Below are 17,511 nucleotides of genomic sequence, written 5' to 3' on the forward strand. Positions count from 1 at the left end.
TTACATTAAGAATGATGAGAAAGAAATCCAATGTAAACAGGAACGATGTCACCGGGTTGAAGTTTAGCTGCAACAGAAAAATAGATTTTACTTTTCTTTTACGATGTATATGTCGGCGGCCGATCGTAAGATCAGGCATATCGTGAAATTCCTAGGCATATCGTGAAACGTGAAAATCTTTGACTCGTTCCCTGAGTTGACGGAGCATTCAAAACACAAACCATATTATAAATACGTTTGATGTTTTCGTTTCAAGTCAGTTCTATGCAGAAAAATTCAGGTGATTGACACGTTTAGCGCCACTTGCACCAACCCTCTAACCCGGGATTAACCGGTTAAACCAAGCGGCTGCGCTTTTCACTCTCTGGACAGGAAGGGAAAATTACGCTCCATATAAGTATGTACCATATAAGGATTTCTAAGTGTGAAGGTACTGAAAAATATACCCACATTTTTTATTAGCTACAATAATTAAATCTACGTGGGCCATACTGAAAGTCTCTGGATTCTGATATATAAGACGACTTATTTTTCTAAGTGACCAGGCCAGGAATTTTCAGTATACCCTAAGTACTATTACTGTCGTGGTTATGACGTTCAATCCGTCACTTATTTTGTCTAGACAATTGACAACAGTTAGAGTCGTAACAGTACTGCAGCTTCAGTTGCTACCTAAATTTCACCTTAAGCTTTGTAACAACATTTTTTTAAAGCCTCATAGGCATTAATATATTTCGTTTCTAATATAAAGGCCATCTAGCGTTGAGCGTTGGTAATACTGTTTTTTAATACTTGCATTGATCAACAGAGGGCGTGAGTTAGCTCGCTATCTGCATTTTTTTAAATAAAAGGTTTTCTTTTATTAATTTACAAAAATTAAAACCTAATTAAAAGTATAATTGCTGTTCTTCTTTCCTTTTTGGAAATTATTATTAAGTATCTTTTCTTATTGAAACGAGTTTTGGACGCGGTATTTATTTACATCGTGCGCGCAACGAAACGCAGCGCAGCAGTGGAAGTATCTTCGGTTTGATCTGTCAGTTGTCATTTTTATTTCGGATGTGATGGAGTAGGATGTCGATCCGTTTTCTTCAAAGGCCAGTGAGCCATATTGTTTAAATCGCGGCTTAAACCGCTTAATCGTAAGTATTTTTCTTGATCTACGTATCAAATTGTTCGAGACGTGTTCAGTGCTTATTGTTTTATTACTTATTTTCAGGGAGAATATTATGTTCCTCGTACCATAACCTCTGAAGGCCCCATGCATCGACATGAAAGCACGGACTTACAAACCGGCTTCTTTTCTGCATTGGGTAAGTTGCTCAACCGTTCTGGTGAATTTTAACTCTCGTCGAGAATCGGCAAAGCCACATACTTATTGTTTTTTAAATTATTTCCAGGGCCTTCAGGCAGGCCTTCAGGCAGGGCTTTCAAGAAAGGGTATTTCAGAAAGAGGTTTATTTAAGAAGAGGTTTTCGTTTACCCCTTCAGTCCCCTAGTTAGTCAAGGGCGTCGGCATGGGCGAGGATGTGCTCCAGACCGCGCTGAGCTGGTGCTTCCTTGGCGGCTTAACTAGCATGGACGTTCGGAGGCGGCGGCTGCGGCACCGGGGTGGTTGAGCTCACCACCACGAATCTGCAAGGCTCGTTTCTCATTCCTTATCTAACTGGAGGTCAGACGGTTTTTATTATTTTATAAAGGCGCCCAATATTCAAATATTTTTACCCCTAGTTACCAAGGTCTTCCAGCCTATTGAAACACAGACTCACCCCCTGTGCTCTAAAAATTAATACCTATTTATTTAAGTTACGACTGAGCTAGCTATATTATTATTATATTACCGTAAATTTCTTGTTGGAGTAATTAATATACTTGTTAATACCAATTTCTTTATTACTTTTATTTTATACCACTATAGGGCTCCCCGAACCGTTACAGTGGCAGCCCTACGTGTGGCTCTTGTGTGTTCAAGCTGGAAGACCATTATTCTTTTTATTATTTCCTTTGTAGTTAAAGCGGTTAAGCACCGTGTGTTGTGTATAATGGAGGTTATAAAGCAATAGCCATTCTTGTATTCTTACAATTACTTATTAATTTACCTTAGTGTTGCGGTACTGTGTAATTAAAACTAAATATTTTATTTATACTTTTGAGAGGTTATCTTGTAGTTATGAAGGTAGTAAGTTAAATAATTTGAAGTAGAATGTTATGAACAGGTGTTACAAGTATTTCTGTACCTATTTTAGTGTACATTTATCCTCATTGGTATGGTTGGCAAAATAATTGTTAAAATATTAGTTAAAAAATATTAATTAATTTAGAATGTTTTGTTGTAGGAGGTTTCTTATGTATTAAAAGTACAGTCAGTTGGAATTATTTACCCTTGCTTAGTGAGTTACCAAATATAATTATTCAGTTTTATTTTTTAATTGCTAAAAGTGCTGACCATACCTACCTATTTTATTCCTTTACCGAAGTGAAGTGTCAAGCAAGTTATACCTAAATTTTCTTTCAAATAGTACCGCAAGCTTATCTATTCTTTTTATGCTTAATGGTTGAAGATGAATTTGTCTTTTTGATGTGAACGAGGTACAGTCAGCAGTTTATTTTTTTATAATGTTGTACTAAATTTATTAGTTTTATTACTGTTTGTTCCGGAAGGTGGTTAATTTAATATTAAATAATATTAGTCACTATAGATGCGTAGGAGAATAATTAAGTACAGTCAGCCAAATTATTGCTGCTGTTTTTACCTTAAATATATTATTACTAACTTAATGATAGTGAATTGCGGTTTTGTAAATGGTAGCACAAGATATTCATATTAAATATTTAGTACTTTTGGAACTTTAACACAGTAAGTTAAACATGTGAAGAGCATACAGGGTGATTCTAAAAAAAAAAATTGTAACATCCATTTAAGTTTTGAATAACTGGTTGACCTCTTAGTTCTTTAATCGTTTAACTTAGTCCAGCGTGCGCATTTAGTAATAACCGGGTTCATTTCTTTGAGGTTTGTCTTTATTGTTGAATCTTATTGTAGGGTTTTGTCCGGGAGTTATTTTATTTACCTACTATTCCTTATCTATTATCTCGACTTAAATCGAGTTTTTTCCTTATTACCGTTACGTTTATGGAGTAAAGACTTAGTTAATAGTTGCTTATCGGTGATTGCGTGTTTTTTTTGTTGTTGTTTCGGTAGGAGTTTTTTTTATGTGTTTCGTGCAGGTGTTTATCTACATAGTGTCCGGAAGGGAAAGTTACCTTTCGAACACGCGTACTTATTACCTTTCGATCGTGTCTGAGCAAACGTAACTCAGGCACGTGGTTTGTTTGTTGTTGGTGGGCGAAGAGGACGATTTAAAGACTCTTCGTGTGTTTACCGGGGTGCTGGCGCTTTAAACCAGCATTCCAATCGGCACTGGCTGGTCGGGTTTTGGCGGACTTTAAACCGTCAAGCTCTTAATAGCAGTGCCATCTTCTTTGTTAACGCTTTGCGGTATGACTTAAATCATATGCGTGAACGTTAATGTTGATGTTAGGGGGTTGTTATGTGGTACACGCCTTAAAGCGTTGTCCGCAAACATCGGATTATTGTGTGTCAGACTGACAGACTTGCATTGCCTGAAATGGAGCCTGTACAGTCGAGTTCCTTGTGTCTCGTGTTGTTTTGAACGTTACCGTCTGCTTGTCGTTCAGACACAGCTGGTCAACGTATCATTGTTGTTGTGTTATTGTCTGATTACCGCGTTTAGACCTGTGACGTCTGACAGTCACGGCCTGATATGCGCGTTGTATATATTTAAATTAGTTGTAGTACAGTCACCGATATTAGTTAGTTTAATTTCACTTGGCTATATGCCGTCTTCCGCTATATCACTTGGACGCACAACCCGCGGCCTGGGCCGTTCGTTATGTCACCAAGAAATATACGCGATGCGACGTTTTGTAGTATTTAATTGTAGCTTGGAGCTCGACTTGCAAACGTTGAGTTTACTATAAAGTAAGTCTAGTTTAGTGCGTGGGTTCGATTTGGGTGGTTGTTTTTTTTATTAAATTTATTATTTTGTGGTGGATAACTGTTGTTTACTTTCTGCGGATGGATGTTTGGAGCTGGAGACCAGCTCAAAATTTTGCCTACGTCAAAATTTTATTCGGGGAGGGATGTACTGTAACAACATTTTTTTAAAGCCTCATAGGCATTAATATATTTCGTTTCTAATATAAAGGCCATCTAGCGTTGAGCGTTGGTAATACTGTTTTTTAATACTTGCATTGATCAACAGAGGGCGTGAGTTAGCTCGCTATCTGCATTTTTTTAAATAAAAGGTTTTCTTTTATTAATTTACAAAAATTAAAACCTAATTAAAAGTATAATTGCTGTTCTTCTTTCCTTTTTGGAAATTATTATTAAGTATCTTTTCTTATTGAAACGAGTTTTGGACGCGGTATTTATTTACATCGTGCGCGCAACGAAACGCAGCGCAGCAGTGGAAGTATCTTCGGTTTGATCTGTCAGTTGTCATTTTTATTTCGGATGTGATGGAGTAGGATGTCGATCCGTTTTCTTCAAAGGCCAGTGAGCCATATTGTTTAAATCGCGGCTTAAACCGCTTAATCGTAAGTATTTTTCTTGATCTACGTATCAAATTGTTCGAGACGTGTTCAGTGCTTATTGTTTTATTACTTATTTTCAGGGAGAATATTATGTTCCTCGTACCATAACCTCTGAAGGCCCCATGCATCGACATGAAAGCACGGACTTACAAACCGGCTTCTTTTCTGCATTGGGTAAGTTGCTCAACCGTTCTGGTGAATTTTAACTCTCGTCGAGAATCGGCAAAGCCACATACTTATTGTTTTTTAAATTATTTCCAGGGCCTTCAGGCAGGCCTTCAGGCAGGGCTTTCAAGAAAGGGTATTTCAGAAAGAGGTTTATTTAAGAAGAGGTTTTCGTTTACCCCTTCAGTCCCCTAGTTAGTCAAGGGCGTCGGCATGGGCGAGGATGTGCTCCAGACCGCGCTGAGCTGGTGCTTCCTTGGCGGCTTAACTAGCATGGACGTTCGGAGGCGGCGGCTGCGGCACCGGGGTGGTTGAGCTCACCACCACGAATCTGCAAGGCTCGTTTCTCATTCCTTATCTAACTGGAGGTCAGACGGTTTTTATTATTTTATAAAGGCGCCCAATATTCAAATATTTTTACCCCTAGTTACCAAGGTCTTCCAGCCTATTGAAACACAGACTCACCCCCTGTGCTCTAAAAATTAATACCTATTTATTTAAGTTACGACTGAGCTAGCTATATTATTATTATATTACCGTAAATTTCTTGTTGGAGTAATTAATATACTTGTTAATACCAATTTCTTTATTACTTTTATTTTATACCACTATAGGGCTCCCCGAACCGTTACAGCTTTTATAAAATGAATGAAATACAATTTCTTTATTGTGAAAATGATAAAATGAATGAACATGATTTTATTTTAAAGCAATAAATGTGTTCTAAGAAAACAAAAAAGTCTTTTCCAACGATTCTTTGTCTTAAGTTTGTCTTCACACAAAGTCACAATCCGATCCTCACCAATAACATTGCAGGAGTGAACACTTGAACAGTTCTGAACGAGGCAGGTACCTTTAACATACGCTTATTAAAAGCCAACAAGTAGTTATGTAGTGTAGACTCAACGTTCACTTGTCAGTTAACATGAGTTATGATCCTCTTGCGTAGTGCTCGAAATAAAATATAACATCGATCGTGTAATTGCTAGTCCAGCCCAACAACAAGCCTAACATTTCCTAGCCACGCCGCCTTATATCCGCGAGTTCCGTGACATGGCTCCTCTACACGATGGGCCAGCGCCGGCCACTCCAAGGGACGCATTTATGCGTTAGAGGGAGCAAGTGATATTGCTATCTCATTCTACCGGATAGCTGCGTCCCTTGGAGTGGCCGGCGCTGGCCCATCGTGTAGAGGAGCCAACAGAGTAACAATGCTGGTAGTACAAGAACAGATCATAGGAAGAGACGACAACGGTTTCACTTACTTAATTTTTTTGTCGCTATTGGCGACATGTGTAGCCGGCGAAGTGCAACCGACGCGAGCACTCGAGCCTGAGGAAGGACCCCCGACGGGCCCGAAACATGTCGACAACAGCGACTAAAAATTCGAGTGAGTGAAACCGTTGTCGTCTAAACAGATCATAGTGTAGCAGTCACATAAACTACTATAATTTGTTTTTACGATGAACAAAAGTGCCAAATATTGTAAAAAATTTCATGCTATTTAGGTAGAATTCTTCTAAGCCAACTTTAAACCATCTTGAATTAAACAAACTGAGGGAGTGGGATAAAAATTTGACATGATTAATATAATGTCAAGCAGAGTAGGCTAGGTCTGGTTCTGACATGATTTAAGAAAATACTGCCTTTATGTGACTGAGGTTAATAGATCGTCTCAAATAAACCTCTTTCGGCAACTCTCGCCATTAATATTAAATGAGAATCAAATATGTAATAGACTTGTTGTTTTTGTATTGCTGGTAAGCGAGGATTTGATTTGTAATACATGCATAAATAAAATAAATAGTTGTTTATGCAGGCCCTTTTGAATAAGAAATAAATTTACTTAATTTGAGATGTGTACTCGTATTTCACAACGCTATTATTAAATTTTTTGGAGCTCGGTTCAGGCTGATATTTATTTTCCTTCTTCTCCCCTAATTCAAATGTAATGGTGTCATAAATATCATAAAGTCAGTTCTTACACAAGCGTAATGCATGTGTTATTAAGGAATTAGAAAATAGTATTTTATGCAACCGTTGTTTAAGAGAGGTCAAAAAAGGCGAGTGGCGTGAGTAACAATTTGAGGCGAAGCCGAAAATTGTTAATAAAGACGCCACGAGTATTTTGGACTGAATTAAACAACGTTGCATACAATACTTTTTCTACGACCAAGCACTTACTTTGAAATAAAATTGAAAATTTGACAAATCTTTTTAATTCAAGAAGTAGCAAAAATGGAGGGTACGGGCGGGAAAAGAATGAATGAAATAAAAAAAACATGTCTATGGTTCACTTATTTGTCAGAGATGACATTTAAAATAAGGTTGGCAACACTGTATTTCATTCAATATTTTTTAAGTGGTCATTACACGAAGTATCGTAAAATCGCCAAAAAGATAATGCGTGTATGCACAAATTCTTTTTTGGGGAATAGATTAAAGACTTGTATTGACAACTAAAGGTGTGTGCGTGACCCTTTAAATGAAAAATAAAAGTACGGGAGTAGAAAAAAATAATAGTGAAATTCCTTAAGAGGATAGTGGAAGACCGCTTTTCCATACAAACGTAGTCCCGATTTTCTTCCCTGGATTTATTAATTATTATACTCACTAATTACGAACCTATAAACTTGTATGAAAATTTGGTTTCAAACAAAGAAGCATAGATATGGTAAATGTATATCGAATTGTCTAAAAATATTGTACACAGGTTGGGGTAAACATGTAGGTAACTGCGAATCCTAAAGCCCTATTGGTTTAAGTTAAAGTTATTTATAAAACTTAATTTACTATACTGTTACACGAAACAAAATTATTTATATTTGTTGTATGAGTGAAATGAATATGATATGCCTTCTTATTTACTTATAGCTCTCAGATTTTTTGGTTTCAATCAACGTCATATTACGATAGGTACGACGGTATTATAACAGTTACTAATACTAAGTAAAGCCTACTCTATAAACTTTCATACCTACTTAATCGATGAGTAAATAAATAATAATACGAAAACATTTAGGCGCGCGGTTGTGTTATGAAATAAACGGAGCGTTAAAAGCAATGCGCTTGCCGCACACCATTTTACATCAGATAATCTAATGACTTATACATTGTTTTACGCGGTAATACGCAGCGGTAAGCACATTGTAATTTTTCCTGCATTCCGTTGCTCGTGCTCGCATGCATTCAACGCTGCGTTTATCGCATAAAAAAACCGCAAGTCTTACTTAAGAATATGTTTAAATAATGAATTTTTAGTTAGCTACCGTTGGCAACATACCTATTACGGGGACACATTTATTGTAAACTTTTCAGTTTAAAGTTACAGATGGCTATTTTATCGCGTTTATCTTAATATTATCTCTGCCAGTGTAGCTTTAAACATCACGATATTATTAAGTTTACTAATTATCCTATAACTGTACCAGATCATCGTAATCAACTTTTGCTAAAGAACCAATCCTGAAAAGATAAAAAAATTGAACACAATAGCTATTTTTTTTCTCATAATGTTGGTCCATCGTAAAAGTCGTTCATAATGACCTTATATTTGAGTATAGCCGATTAGCCGAACGTCGAACAAACACCTTACATGATTCCGACTACACGTATCCCACCGAACATCTATTACCGAATCTCCGCAATGTACGGGGGGCTTGAGACTCTCCGTAAAGTTGCTATAGACCTCATCTCGATTGCAGCTCCCGCGCTAGCATGATAAATACAAAAGACAATATACAGTAAATAATAATTCGGCTCACCCAACCGTGGGAATAAATGTATTATTTCTATCTGGTAACATTACCTGAACTACCCAATTATTTTAGGGCTATTTGTATTAGGTAGGCTAACTTTAGGTATAAACAATAGGATATAATAAGATAAGGACTATTAAGGACCTTTTAGGCATTAAAACGCCACGATTTGTGCTGATTTAGAAAGATGTTGGAACTTGATTGTAACGTATATTTTTTTAATTGTAACTGATTTCTTGAATGCTTGCAGCATTCAAACAAGTTAGGTACTTAATTAAGATGAAGTGTCCTATTATTTTATATTATTAATGGTAAATACTTACCGTTTGTAAGTAGAAGAGATAGACCAGATTGACCATCTCGACCATGGTTTCGAGAACCATGGCCACGACCCAGGGTAGCAGCATGAATTTGAGGTCCTGCAATCAATTGTCAAATTACAGTAAGAGCAATACAATAAAGGTTTAAATTGTATATTAATTGTATACAATTCTTTACATCGTGTATGTGTGTATGTATAATATGCAGGATTAAATTATATTCTTAATGATTCCTGAAAAAAAAAATTGACTCTAATTATAGTTCGTTTTTATTAGCATTAGAAAAAAAGGTACACGATTGTTGGCAAGAAAACGGAATTACACCTCCGCGGAGGCTGGCAGCTTATATATATTATAATGCTGGCAGCCTACATTATAAAAAAAGCTAACGCGGCTTCTTTAGTTTTTTTTTCTTGTCAAATTTTATATTCATAAATATCTTATTGTATAAACTGGAGTTATTATTAACATAAACCCGTTAGACGCGTGAACATGGTCCTTCGAACCGGGTGTAAATAAAGGAACCAGAATTTATTAAAGTACCAAAGGGAAATACCTATAAATTCCCAATTTGTCACTGAGGATATTATGACTGCCGAGGCTGTGATGAAGAAATTCACCAGGATATCGGAATCCGCCAGTGTTGAGTGTGTTGGGATTTATTATTAGAACCAGCACTCGTTAGCCATAATATCCTCAGTGACAAATTGGTAATTTTATATAGGTATTTCGATGTAGCTTAAGCATCTTGATAAAATCGCTAATAAAAGTGAACTCTAGTACTGGTGAATAAAACTCAAAATATCATGACCAAATATATTTAGATGCGAGGTCTGCAAGGTAACTTTACAATTTCTATTTGAATTTTAAACAATTAACGCTACAAATTTAAGCTCACTGGCCAGCAATTTCGGAACTAAAGTTTTTCAATAGAAAGGAGGATGGGTCAATTATACATAGTGCTGCAGACATTTTGGACCAGTCATTGAGTTTTCACTTCTGTCGGCACCCCCGAAGTGCAACCCCTTGTTTTTTTTTTCTACTAATTAACTAATTTTATTTTTCAGTAAGATTGTTATCATATTGTAGATGAAATAGAGATCAATTTGTATAGTTGGTATTCCGCTCCTGTTTTCTCGCCGCAACAGCTTAAATATTTTCGGCTTCGCAGCAACTTGAAGGACGAAACATCCTTGTTTAAGTTATGTAAGTTTAATTGACGGTGAGATCGGCCAAATGGCCACAAGGCGGGCCAAGAGGCAAGTCAAAAGTTCGCAAGTTACAGACATATTAGCTACACTTGAATAGACCTCGCTAACCGTCAATTCGCATCTTGATCTTTTTTTTTCTACATCAAATAGCGGAATTATCAGTACTTTTTTTATTGGTAATTTTACAGAAAATATGGCAGGGCATGTCGTATATAATTGGTTTTTCAAGGAATCCAAGCCAAAGAACCAACAATTTTTTGCAGTACTCTAGAACTACGCCTATCTCGTCTAACCGTCCCTCAACTGACTCCGGTAGACTGATCACTCAACGCCGGGTTAGAAAATTAGGCGGATATCGCCTTCGTAAAAACCTGTGTCTGTGAATTCGTCTGATTAAGTTACCAAAAAACCGAATCCCGGCAAGCTACATTAAGGACGACTTACACTAGACCGGGCCGAGGCCGGGCCGGAGCTTCCGGCGCTTCGTTTTCTACGGAAAGCACCACGGGATCACCGATCATATAATAATATCATACGTCCGTCATAGAAAATAACATGTCGGACGCCTCTTGCCGGGCACGGCTCGGGCTAGCGTGAGGCATCCTAATTTATAGTCCGTTTTTTTAGCATTAAAAAGAACTTCGCAGAAGTAAGCGTGTGGTTCCAAATCCAGCACTTTTAGCGGTAATAATTTGAAGTAAATTATATGTATTGACCATGTTACATTAGATAATTCAATAATTATTAACAATTAAAGAGCCTGATAAAAACTGCACGCTTGCTTCTTTGGAGTTCTTTCTAATGCTATAAAAAACGAACTATAGAGTACAACCGGGCAAGAATAAACCGCAATAATCCACGTACATCACTCACGGTTCATTTTAAGATCTATTTAACTATATGTCTACGACAAAGACGGTAACGGTCTGCCGAAGGGCCCCAATGGGCAGGTCGACTTGAAAACGGGCGGATAAACACCAAATAAAGGTATAAAATTAATCCACCGTAATTGGCTGCATCCCCCTTAGCTTTGACAGGGGAAATTATTGAACCACGAGTTTCTCGGTAACTAAGTGCTCTCAGTGAGGTTTTTTACTAAAAAGCTCTTTGATCATCCCTTTGTTTGAGCGCTTTTAATGTGAAATACACAAAGTCAAGATTCTTAATTCCCAACGATATCTGAGTTAAGATAAAAAGTTGTTGTAATGGAGCAAGTAAATAGAAAATAATTTCAAAACCACGATGGATATTTAACTTTTAGTTTAGATAATTTTCTCACACGAAGCTTAAGATTACATATTGGTCAAAAGAACATCATTTATTTTAAAAGTTACAAGGAAAAATTTGTTTTAAAGAACCAATACCTAGATACTTTAATAATACCGGGTGTGGCTTGTAACAGGAGCAATAAATTTAACAGTAGGCTGTAGTTCTCAAACTATCCAACATTTTGTTCGGCAACTTTTAAAAATTACTTGTGTTTAGATTCTTATTACGCTGTAAAGTTTATTTTAAGACGCAATGTATTGCGAATTTTGTTATATTTGAACTTAGAGCATTAATTTTGTGTCATGGCTGTCACTTTCTGTACAAAACATTCTGATGCCGATTTTTGCGGGGGAGGGGACGTCAAATGTATTCATATTTCTACATGATTTCTACGTAACGTACCTACACAGAGCTAAATATGTCAGTCCATACAAAAGTTTGCACAACTGTGCAAGGTTTTCGGCAGAGGGGTAAGATCTTAAAGACGACTTCAGTTATTAAATGCTCTAAGTACTTATTTGAAGCATGACAAGACTTGTCATGCTTAGTAACGTTAATCACAATTATGTGAGCGTATTTACATTGAATACAATATTTATTTTCTATGAAAATTATGAAACCTTCGTCATTTTTAAAAGTTGTTAAACAAAAGTTTTATCGTTTAAGGAGTAAGTACAGTCGCCATCAGATATATCGGAGCGCTCACAAATATCTAAACACGCCTCTATTGTCAAGGCGTTAGAGTGCGTGTTCAGATATTGTGAACACATTGGCCGCTCCGATATATCTGATGACGACTGTACGATATATGTTTTTAAGGGCCCACTGATTAACAGTCCGCCGAACGGTATCTGCCTGTCAGAACAAAATTTTGATAGTTTCGAACAACTGACAGGCCGATGTCGTCCGGCGAACTGTTAATCAGTGGGCTCGGGCTCCTGGCAATTTATACGTTACTTTATACTGGATAAGGGTTCAACCTTGAACGCTACGGAATCCTGGGGGCCTAGCCAAAACACATTTCGAAAAAAGATATCGCTAACGAATCGATAAAAAATGTATGGGAATGACAGGTACCGTAGATGAGTCTGTCGAAAAATATTAACGAATACAAAAATGTTAGCCAAGTTGCAATGTTGTAACGAAACGCAAAACTTTCGTTACCGGGATTCGCCATCTGTCATACATTGCCTAGCCAAGTGACACTTTTGACAAGCGAAATCAAATCGTTATCGCCTCCTAGGTGTAGCTACGTAGCGCGAGCTATCCCCTTGCAGATAACTTATCGAAGCACAAGAAAATACCGAATAATAGTGTTTGTAAATTAGAATTTGTAGTAAAAAGCATACTTCAACATCATTGTGGGCGGCGAACAACGCGGAAGTGTCGCTTAGACGCAGGCGCCGTCTGAAAAATCGCCTCTATTGAAACTGCTTAGGAAAGAAAGAAAAAAGGATTGTGGGCCGTACGCAGCATTTCACCCAAAGGATCCAATGTGACCGAGGCGCTGAATATCTACCTATCTATAGTGACAGTGTCATGGAAAAATGGATTATGCACCCACAAATGCAACACGTAACAACGTCCCTACAAAGGTAAGAGTGAGTCAATAACTTATCCCTACTATACCTCTAATAAGTATATAAAATATGTTATTAATGCTAAAATAACAAATGTGTTCCTGTTACATCATCAAATATAAACCGATGAACGGTGTAGATTAAATTTGGTACCCATATGCACAATGGCAAGCACTTGTTTTTCAATAGGAAAGTGAATTGTATGTGTAAAGGCAAAGGTATATAGGTAAAGGCTTTACAAATATAGATAAAGACTCGGGAACAAATGTTCTTCACACAAATAAATGCCCTTCCCGGGACGCAAAACCATCACCTTCATAGGCAAGGTCACTAACAACTAGCAATATTGTAGTGTCATCCCATTTTCTTAAATTGATTTGAAAGGGACAAGACTACAGTGTTGCTACTTTTTAATTTCTACAATTTCTTGTCGGACTGTACAGTAAGCTCAAGAAGACTTGTGTTGTGGGTACTTAGGATACTTAGATAACTATATATAGATGGTCAAACCAATTTGTCAGTCAGTAAGAACCAGGAAAACTATACTCATAGTTATTTTTTGGGTGCTTGTACTAGTATATGACAAAGCTAGTATGATTCTCTCTGTCTTTGTTTGAAATGAGACAGTCCTTTGACAAACTATACTTAAATACATAGACAACACCCATGACTCAGGTACAAAATATCTGTGCTCATTACACAAATTTCCTTACCGGGGATTCAAACTCAGGATTATCAGCTTAACCGGCAGGGTCACTAGTCACTACCAACTAGGCCAGACGGGCTGTTGTCATACATATCAATTATCAACCATAGTATTGAAACTTTTTCATATTATGAAACATATAGGGCCCACGACTGTAGGAACGAAGTTACGTTTCCCACTCGCGTAAGTTGTAACTCATCCACTGCACTTGACCACGCTTACACGAACGTGGATGTAGGCTCGATAACAACGTCTCCTGTCGTAACTAATATAGGTGATCACTTCGCAGTGCGTATAGAGGTGACAAGTAAAAGTATAAAACCTGTTACACAGCCACGATTATCCAGAAACTACTCCAAAATGAATCGCGCTAATTTCATCTACACGATAGAATGTATAGATTGGACTAATTTTATATCGAATACTAGTTATACAGCTGAATTATTATCGGCTCAGTTAAATTATATTTTATCGAACAGAATAGACACTAGTTTCCCATTGAAAAAAAACTGTCGCTCGAAAAATACCGAATCGTGGGTTTCCCAAGAGATTTTAAATATTAAAGCTTTATTATTCGACTGTCTTAATTTCGAACGTAAGTTCCCTTTAAATGATGCGTTAAAAAAATACATAGATAAGTTGAAGATCAAATATAATCATGCGATTCAACAAAGCAAAACGCAATTTTACTCAAAACAGATAGCCGCGTCACAGAACTCGTGTAAAACTATGTGGCAAGTAGTAAATAAAGAAAGGGGAAAAAACATACGGCCTCCTATCGACTTCACAGAACTCGTAGTAAACTCGCAGGGCGTAAAGTATAGCACTAAGAAAGAAGCGGTGGATGCCATGAACGCTAGATTTGTTGATGCCGCGATAGCATGCGGAGCGCCCCGCGCTGACCTTGACCGAGTGCGCGATCAGCTGAGTGCAGTGCGTGCGCCGACTGACTGCTCCATGCGACTTACCCGTTTTACCTGCGCTGAAGTTTACAATATAATAACGGCCCGAATACCACATAAAACGAGTAAAGACGTATATGGACTGTCCATGGACTTGTTAAACACAATTGCCTCTACTATAACACCTGTTCTCACTCATATGTACAACTTATGTATTAAAGAAGGATCGTACCCTAAGTCTTTAAAAATCAGTAAGGTGTCCCCTCTTTTTAAAGGCAAAGGAAAAACTGAAAATATGGACGGGTACCGGCCAGTATCCATCATTCCGATTGTCGCTAAGGTGTTAGAAAATGGATTGTGTTGCCGACTCACAACGTTTTTAAACTCGACAAATGCAATTTCCGACCGCCAATATGCGTACAGGTCCGGCCGCTGTACCACCGACCTAGCACGCGAAGTCGTACGCAGGGTCTTGGATGCTCTGGAGAGTAAACAGCAAGTAGCGATGCTCTGCTGTGACCTCTCCAAGGCTTTCGACGTGGCCGACCACAGCGTCGTCGCGGCTAAGCTGAAACATTACGGCGTACGTGGAAATGCTCTTAGCCTCCTCACTGACGGTCTGCGCGGTCGATCGCAGGTAGTCGTGGGAGATGGAGGGTTATCCAGGTCGGACCCGCTGACTACAACTATGGGTGTGGCCCAGGGATCGTCGATCTCAAACATACTGTTTTCCCTGATAATTAATGATCTCCCCGAAGCAATAACGGCGGCCGAGATCTTAATGTACGCCGATGATGTGGCGGGTATTGTAACGGCACCAGATGAGAACAGCCTGCAGACCCGGCTTAATGACGCAGCAGACCAGTTATCACAGTGGTTTCGTCTGAACGGCCTCGCGCTTAATTTGACCAAAACGCATTTTATTCACTTCCACGTTGGCGGCCGCACACCGGGGTCCCTTAAGGTTCAGTCTGGTGGTGTATGCATGCAGCAGGTAGACATCATCACATTTGTGGGTTTCGAAATCGACCGAAAACTATCGTGGGCTCCGCACATAGATAAACTTTGCGGGAAACTCGGTGGTGCTTGTTTCGCGCTCCGCCGCTTGGCTCGAGTCGTGCCGCGGCACGTAGTGCGAACCTGCTATTTCGCAACCATTCACTCACAATTGCAGTATGGCACAGAGTTGTGGGGGCGCGCAGCGGACTGGCAACGCGCTTTCCGACTCCAAAAAAGAGCTGTGCGCGCGGTGATGCAGGTGTCTCAGGATACTTCCGTGAGGCCCTTCTTCAAAGAACTGGGCATACTGACTATGCCGTCAATATTAATACAACAGATTGCTATTTATGCCCACATTAATCTACACACTTATAAAAAACGCGCAGACTCAGCCCGTCCGCTCCGATACCCTAACAGGCTTCTGCCTGTTAAGCGACGACTTGCGAGATCTGGGAAGATAACACACATCATGTGTCCAACTGTCTATAACAAGCTGCCAGTAACTATAACCTCGGCTCCTTCTGTAGGTTGTTTTAAAAGAAGACTTAAAAGTTGGCTTCTCGAGCACACATTTTATAGTTTGGAAGAGTTTTTAAATGTTAAATTATAAATTAACGAATTGTTAATCAAATTTATTTTTTACCTTTATTTAAATGTATTAAATTGTAAATTATTTTATATACACAATTGACATGTAATATTTGTAATATTATAAATAAAATGAATATGAATATGAATATTGTATATGACTTCTTTTGGCAGGCACAGGTACAGTCAGCTGAAGAGAAAAGGTACCACCCCTGCATACAAACTTCTATGTAGCGGTGGTACCTTTTCTCTGCAACTGACTGTACCTACACACTATATAAAAATAATCTTAACATATACTTACACAAAACATTTAGTTTTTTTTGTCATATGACTGGTAGAGAATAAGTGTTATGTTATAACCAAATGTTACAAAGTTTGTTGAAAAACTAAGCATTCATTTTGTTTCAGGTGACTTGGATATTCATTGCAGCCTTGGCATATGAACCAATACTTTATGGTGCTCCAAAGCCAGGGTCAAGGGAAGAAACTATGTCACATGTACAACCACAAAAATATATTGAGTGTTGTTTTACTGTTTTTAAACACTGTACATAATATATGTACAAACAAGAAAATAATGCTTGGCTACTGTTTTCATGCTGCCGGCAAAAAATACCTGCTGCATCTTTCATTAACAGATTTTCAATAAAATAAATTAACTTTTTAACCCAATCATAGTTTCATTTATTTATGGTGGTTACCACCTTAACTTTTGGTATGCTTAGGAGCAGATCTGCTCCCATGTACTTACCTATATTCAACTTTAAAAAAATGCATTAATTTTTAAAAGTTGTCTTTAAAAAACGACCGGTCTGGCCTAGTGGGTATTGACCCTGCCTGCTAAGTGCCTGCCTGCTGCGTGCATATCACGCTTACGTCTCATCTACATTGAGATATGGTATAACTCTTTGGGGCAACTCCGTAGATGTAGATAGAGCGTTTAAGGCACAAAAAAAGTGTATTCGAATATTGAGTCAAGTTGGATACCTAGAACCATGTAAGCCATTGTTTATTAAATTAAGAATATTACCATTACCATGTATATATATTAAGGAGTGTTGTCTATTAGTAAAACAGCACCCTCAATTCTTTAAAACCAGAGAGGAGGCCTATGGTTCAAATTCCAGATGGAAGCACAAGTTAACTCTGCCAAAATCCAACTTGGTATTATTTCAAAAAAATGTTTACTTTATGGCAATAAAAGTATATAATAAGTTACCTGATGACCTAAAAAACAAACCAACTACATTTTTCAAACATTATTTAGATTCTTACCTACTTAAGCATTGTTTTTATAGTGTAAAAGAATTTCTGGATCAAACTGATTAGCTTCACAGTTTAGCTGTTTGATTGTACCTAGTTATATTTTAATATATTGTGTAAACCAAAGATA

General features: G+C 37.8%; 1 protein-coding gene and 1 long non-coding RNA gene across 2 annotated transcripts in view; both read right to left on the reverse strand.

The window, feature by feature from the left end:
- The window catches only part of LOC134678332 (uncharacterized), a 381,674-nt gene that overhangs the window by 155,396 nt on the left and 208,767 nt on the right, over positions 1-17,511 (reverse strand). The gene's annotated exons all lie outside the window — the stretch shown is intronic.
- LOC134678322 (uncharacterized) overlaps positions 1-17,511 on the reverse strand; it is a 113,082-nt gene that overhangs the window by 51,942 nt on the left and 43,629 nt on the right. Inside the window, exons 5-6 of the mRNA XM_063536850.1 lie at positions 8,864-8,959; positions 5-67 (exon numbers count right to left, since the gene is read on the reverse strand). Of these exons, the coding sequence (XP_063392920.1) occupies positions 5-67; positions 8,864-8,959 (159 nt within the window). The remainder of the gene's footprint in view (positions 1-4; positions 68-8,863; positions 8,960-17,511) is intronic.

The sequence above is a fragment of the Cydia fagiglandana genome, chromosome Z, assembly GCF_963556715.1.
Source record: "Cydia fagiglandana chromosome Z, ilCydFagi1.1, whole genome shotgun sequence".
NCBI lineage: Eukaryota > Metazoa > Arthropoda > Insecta > Lepidoptera > Tortricidae > Cydia > Cydia fagiglandana.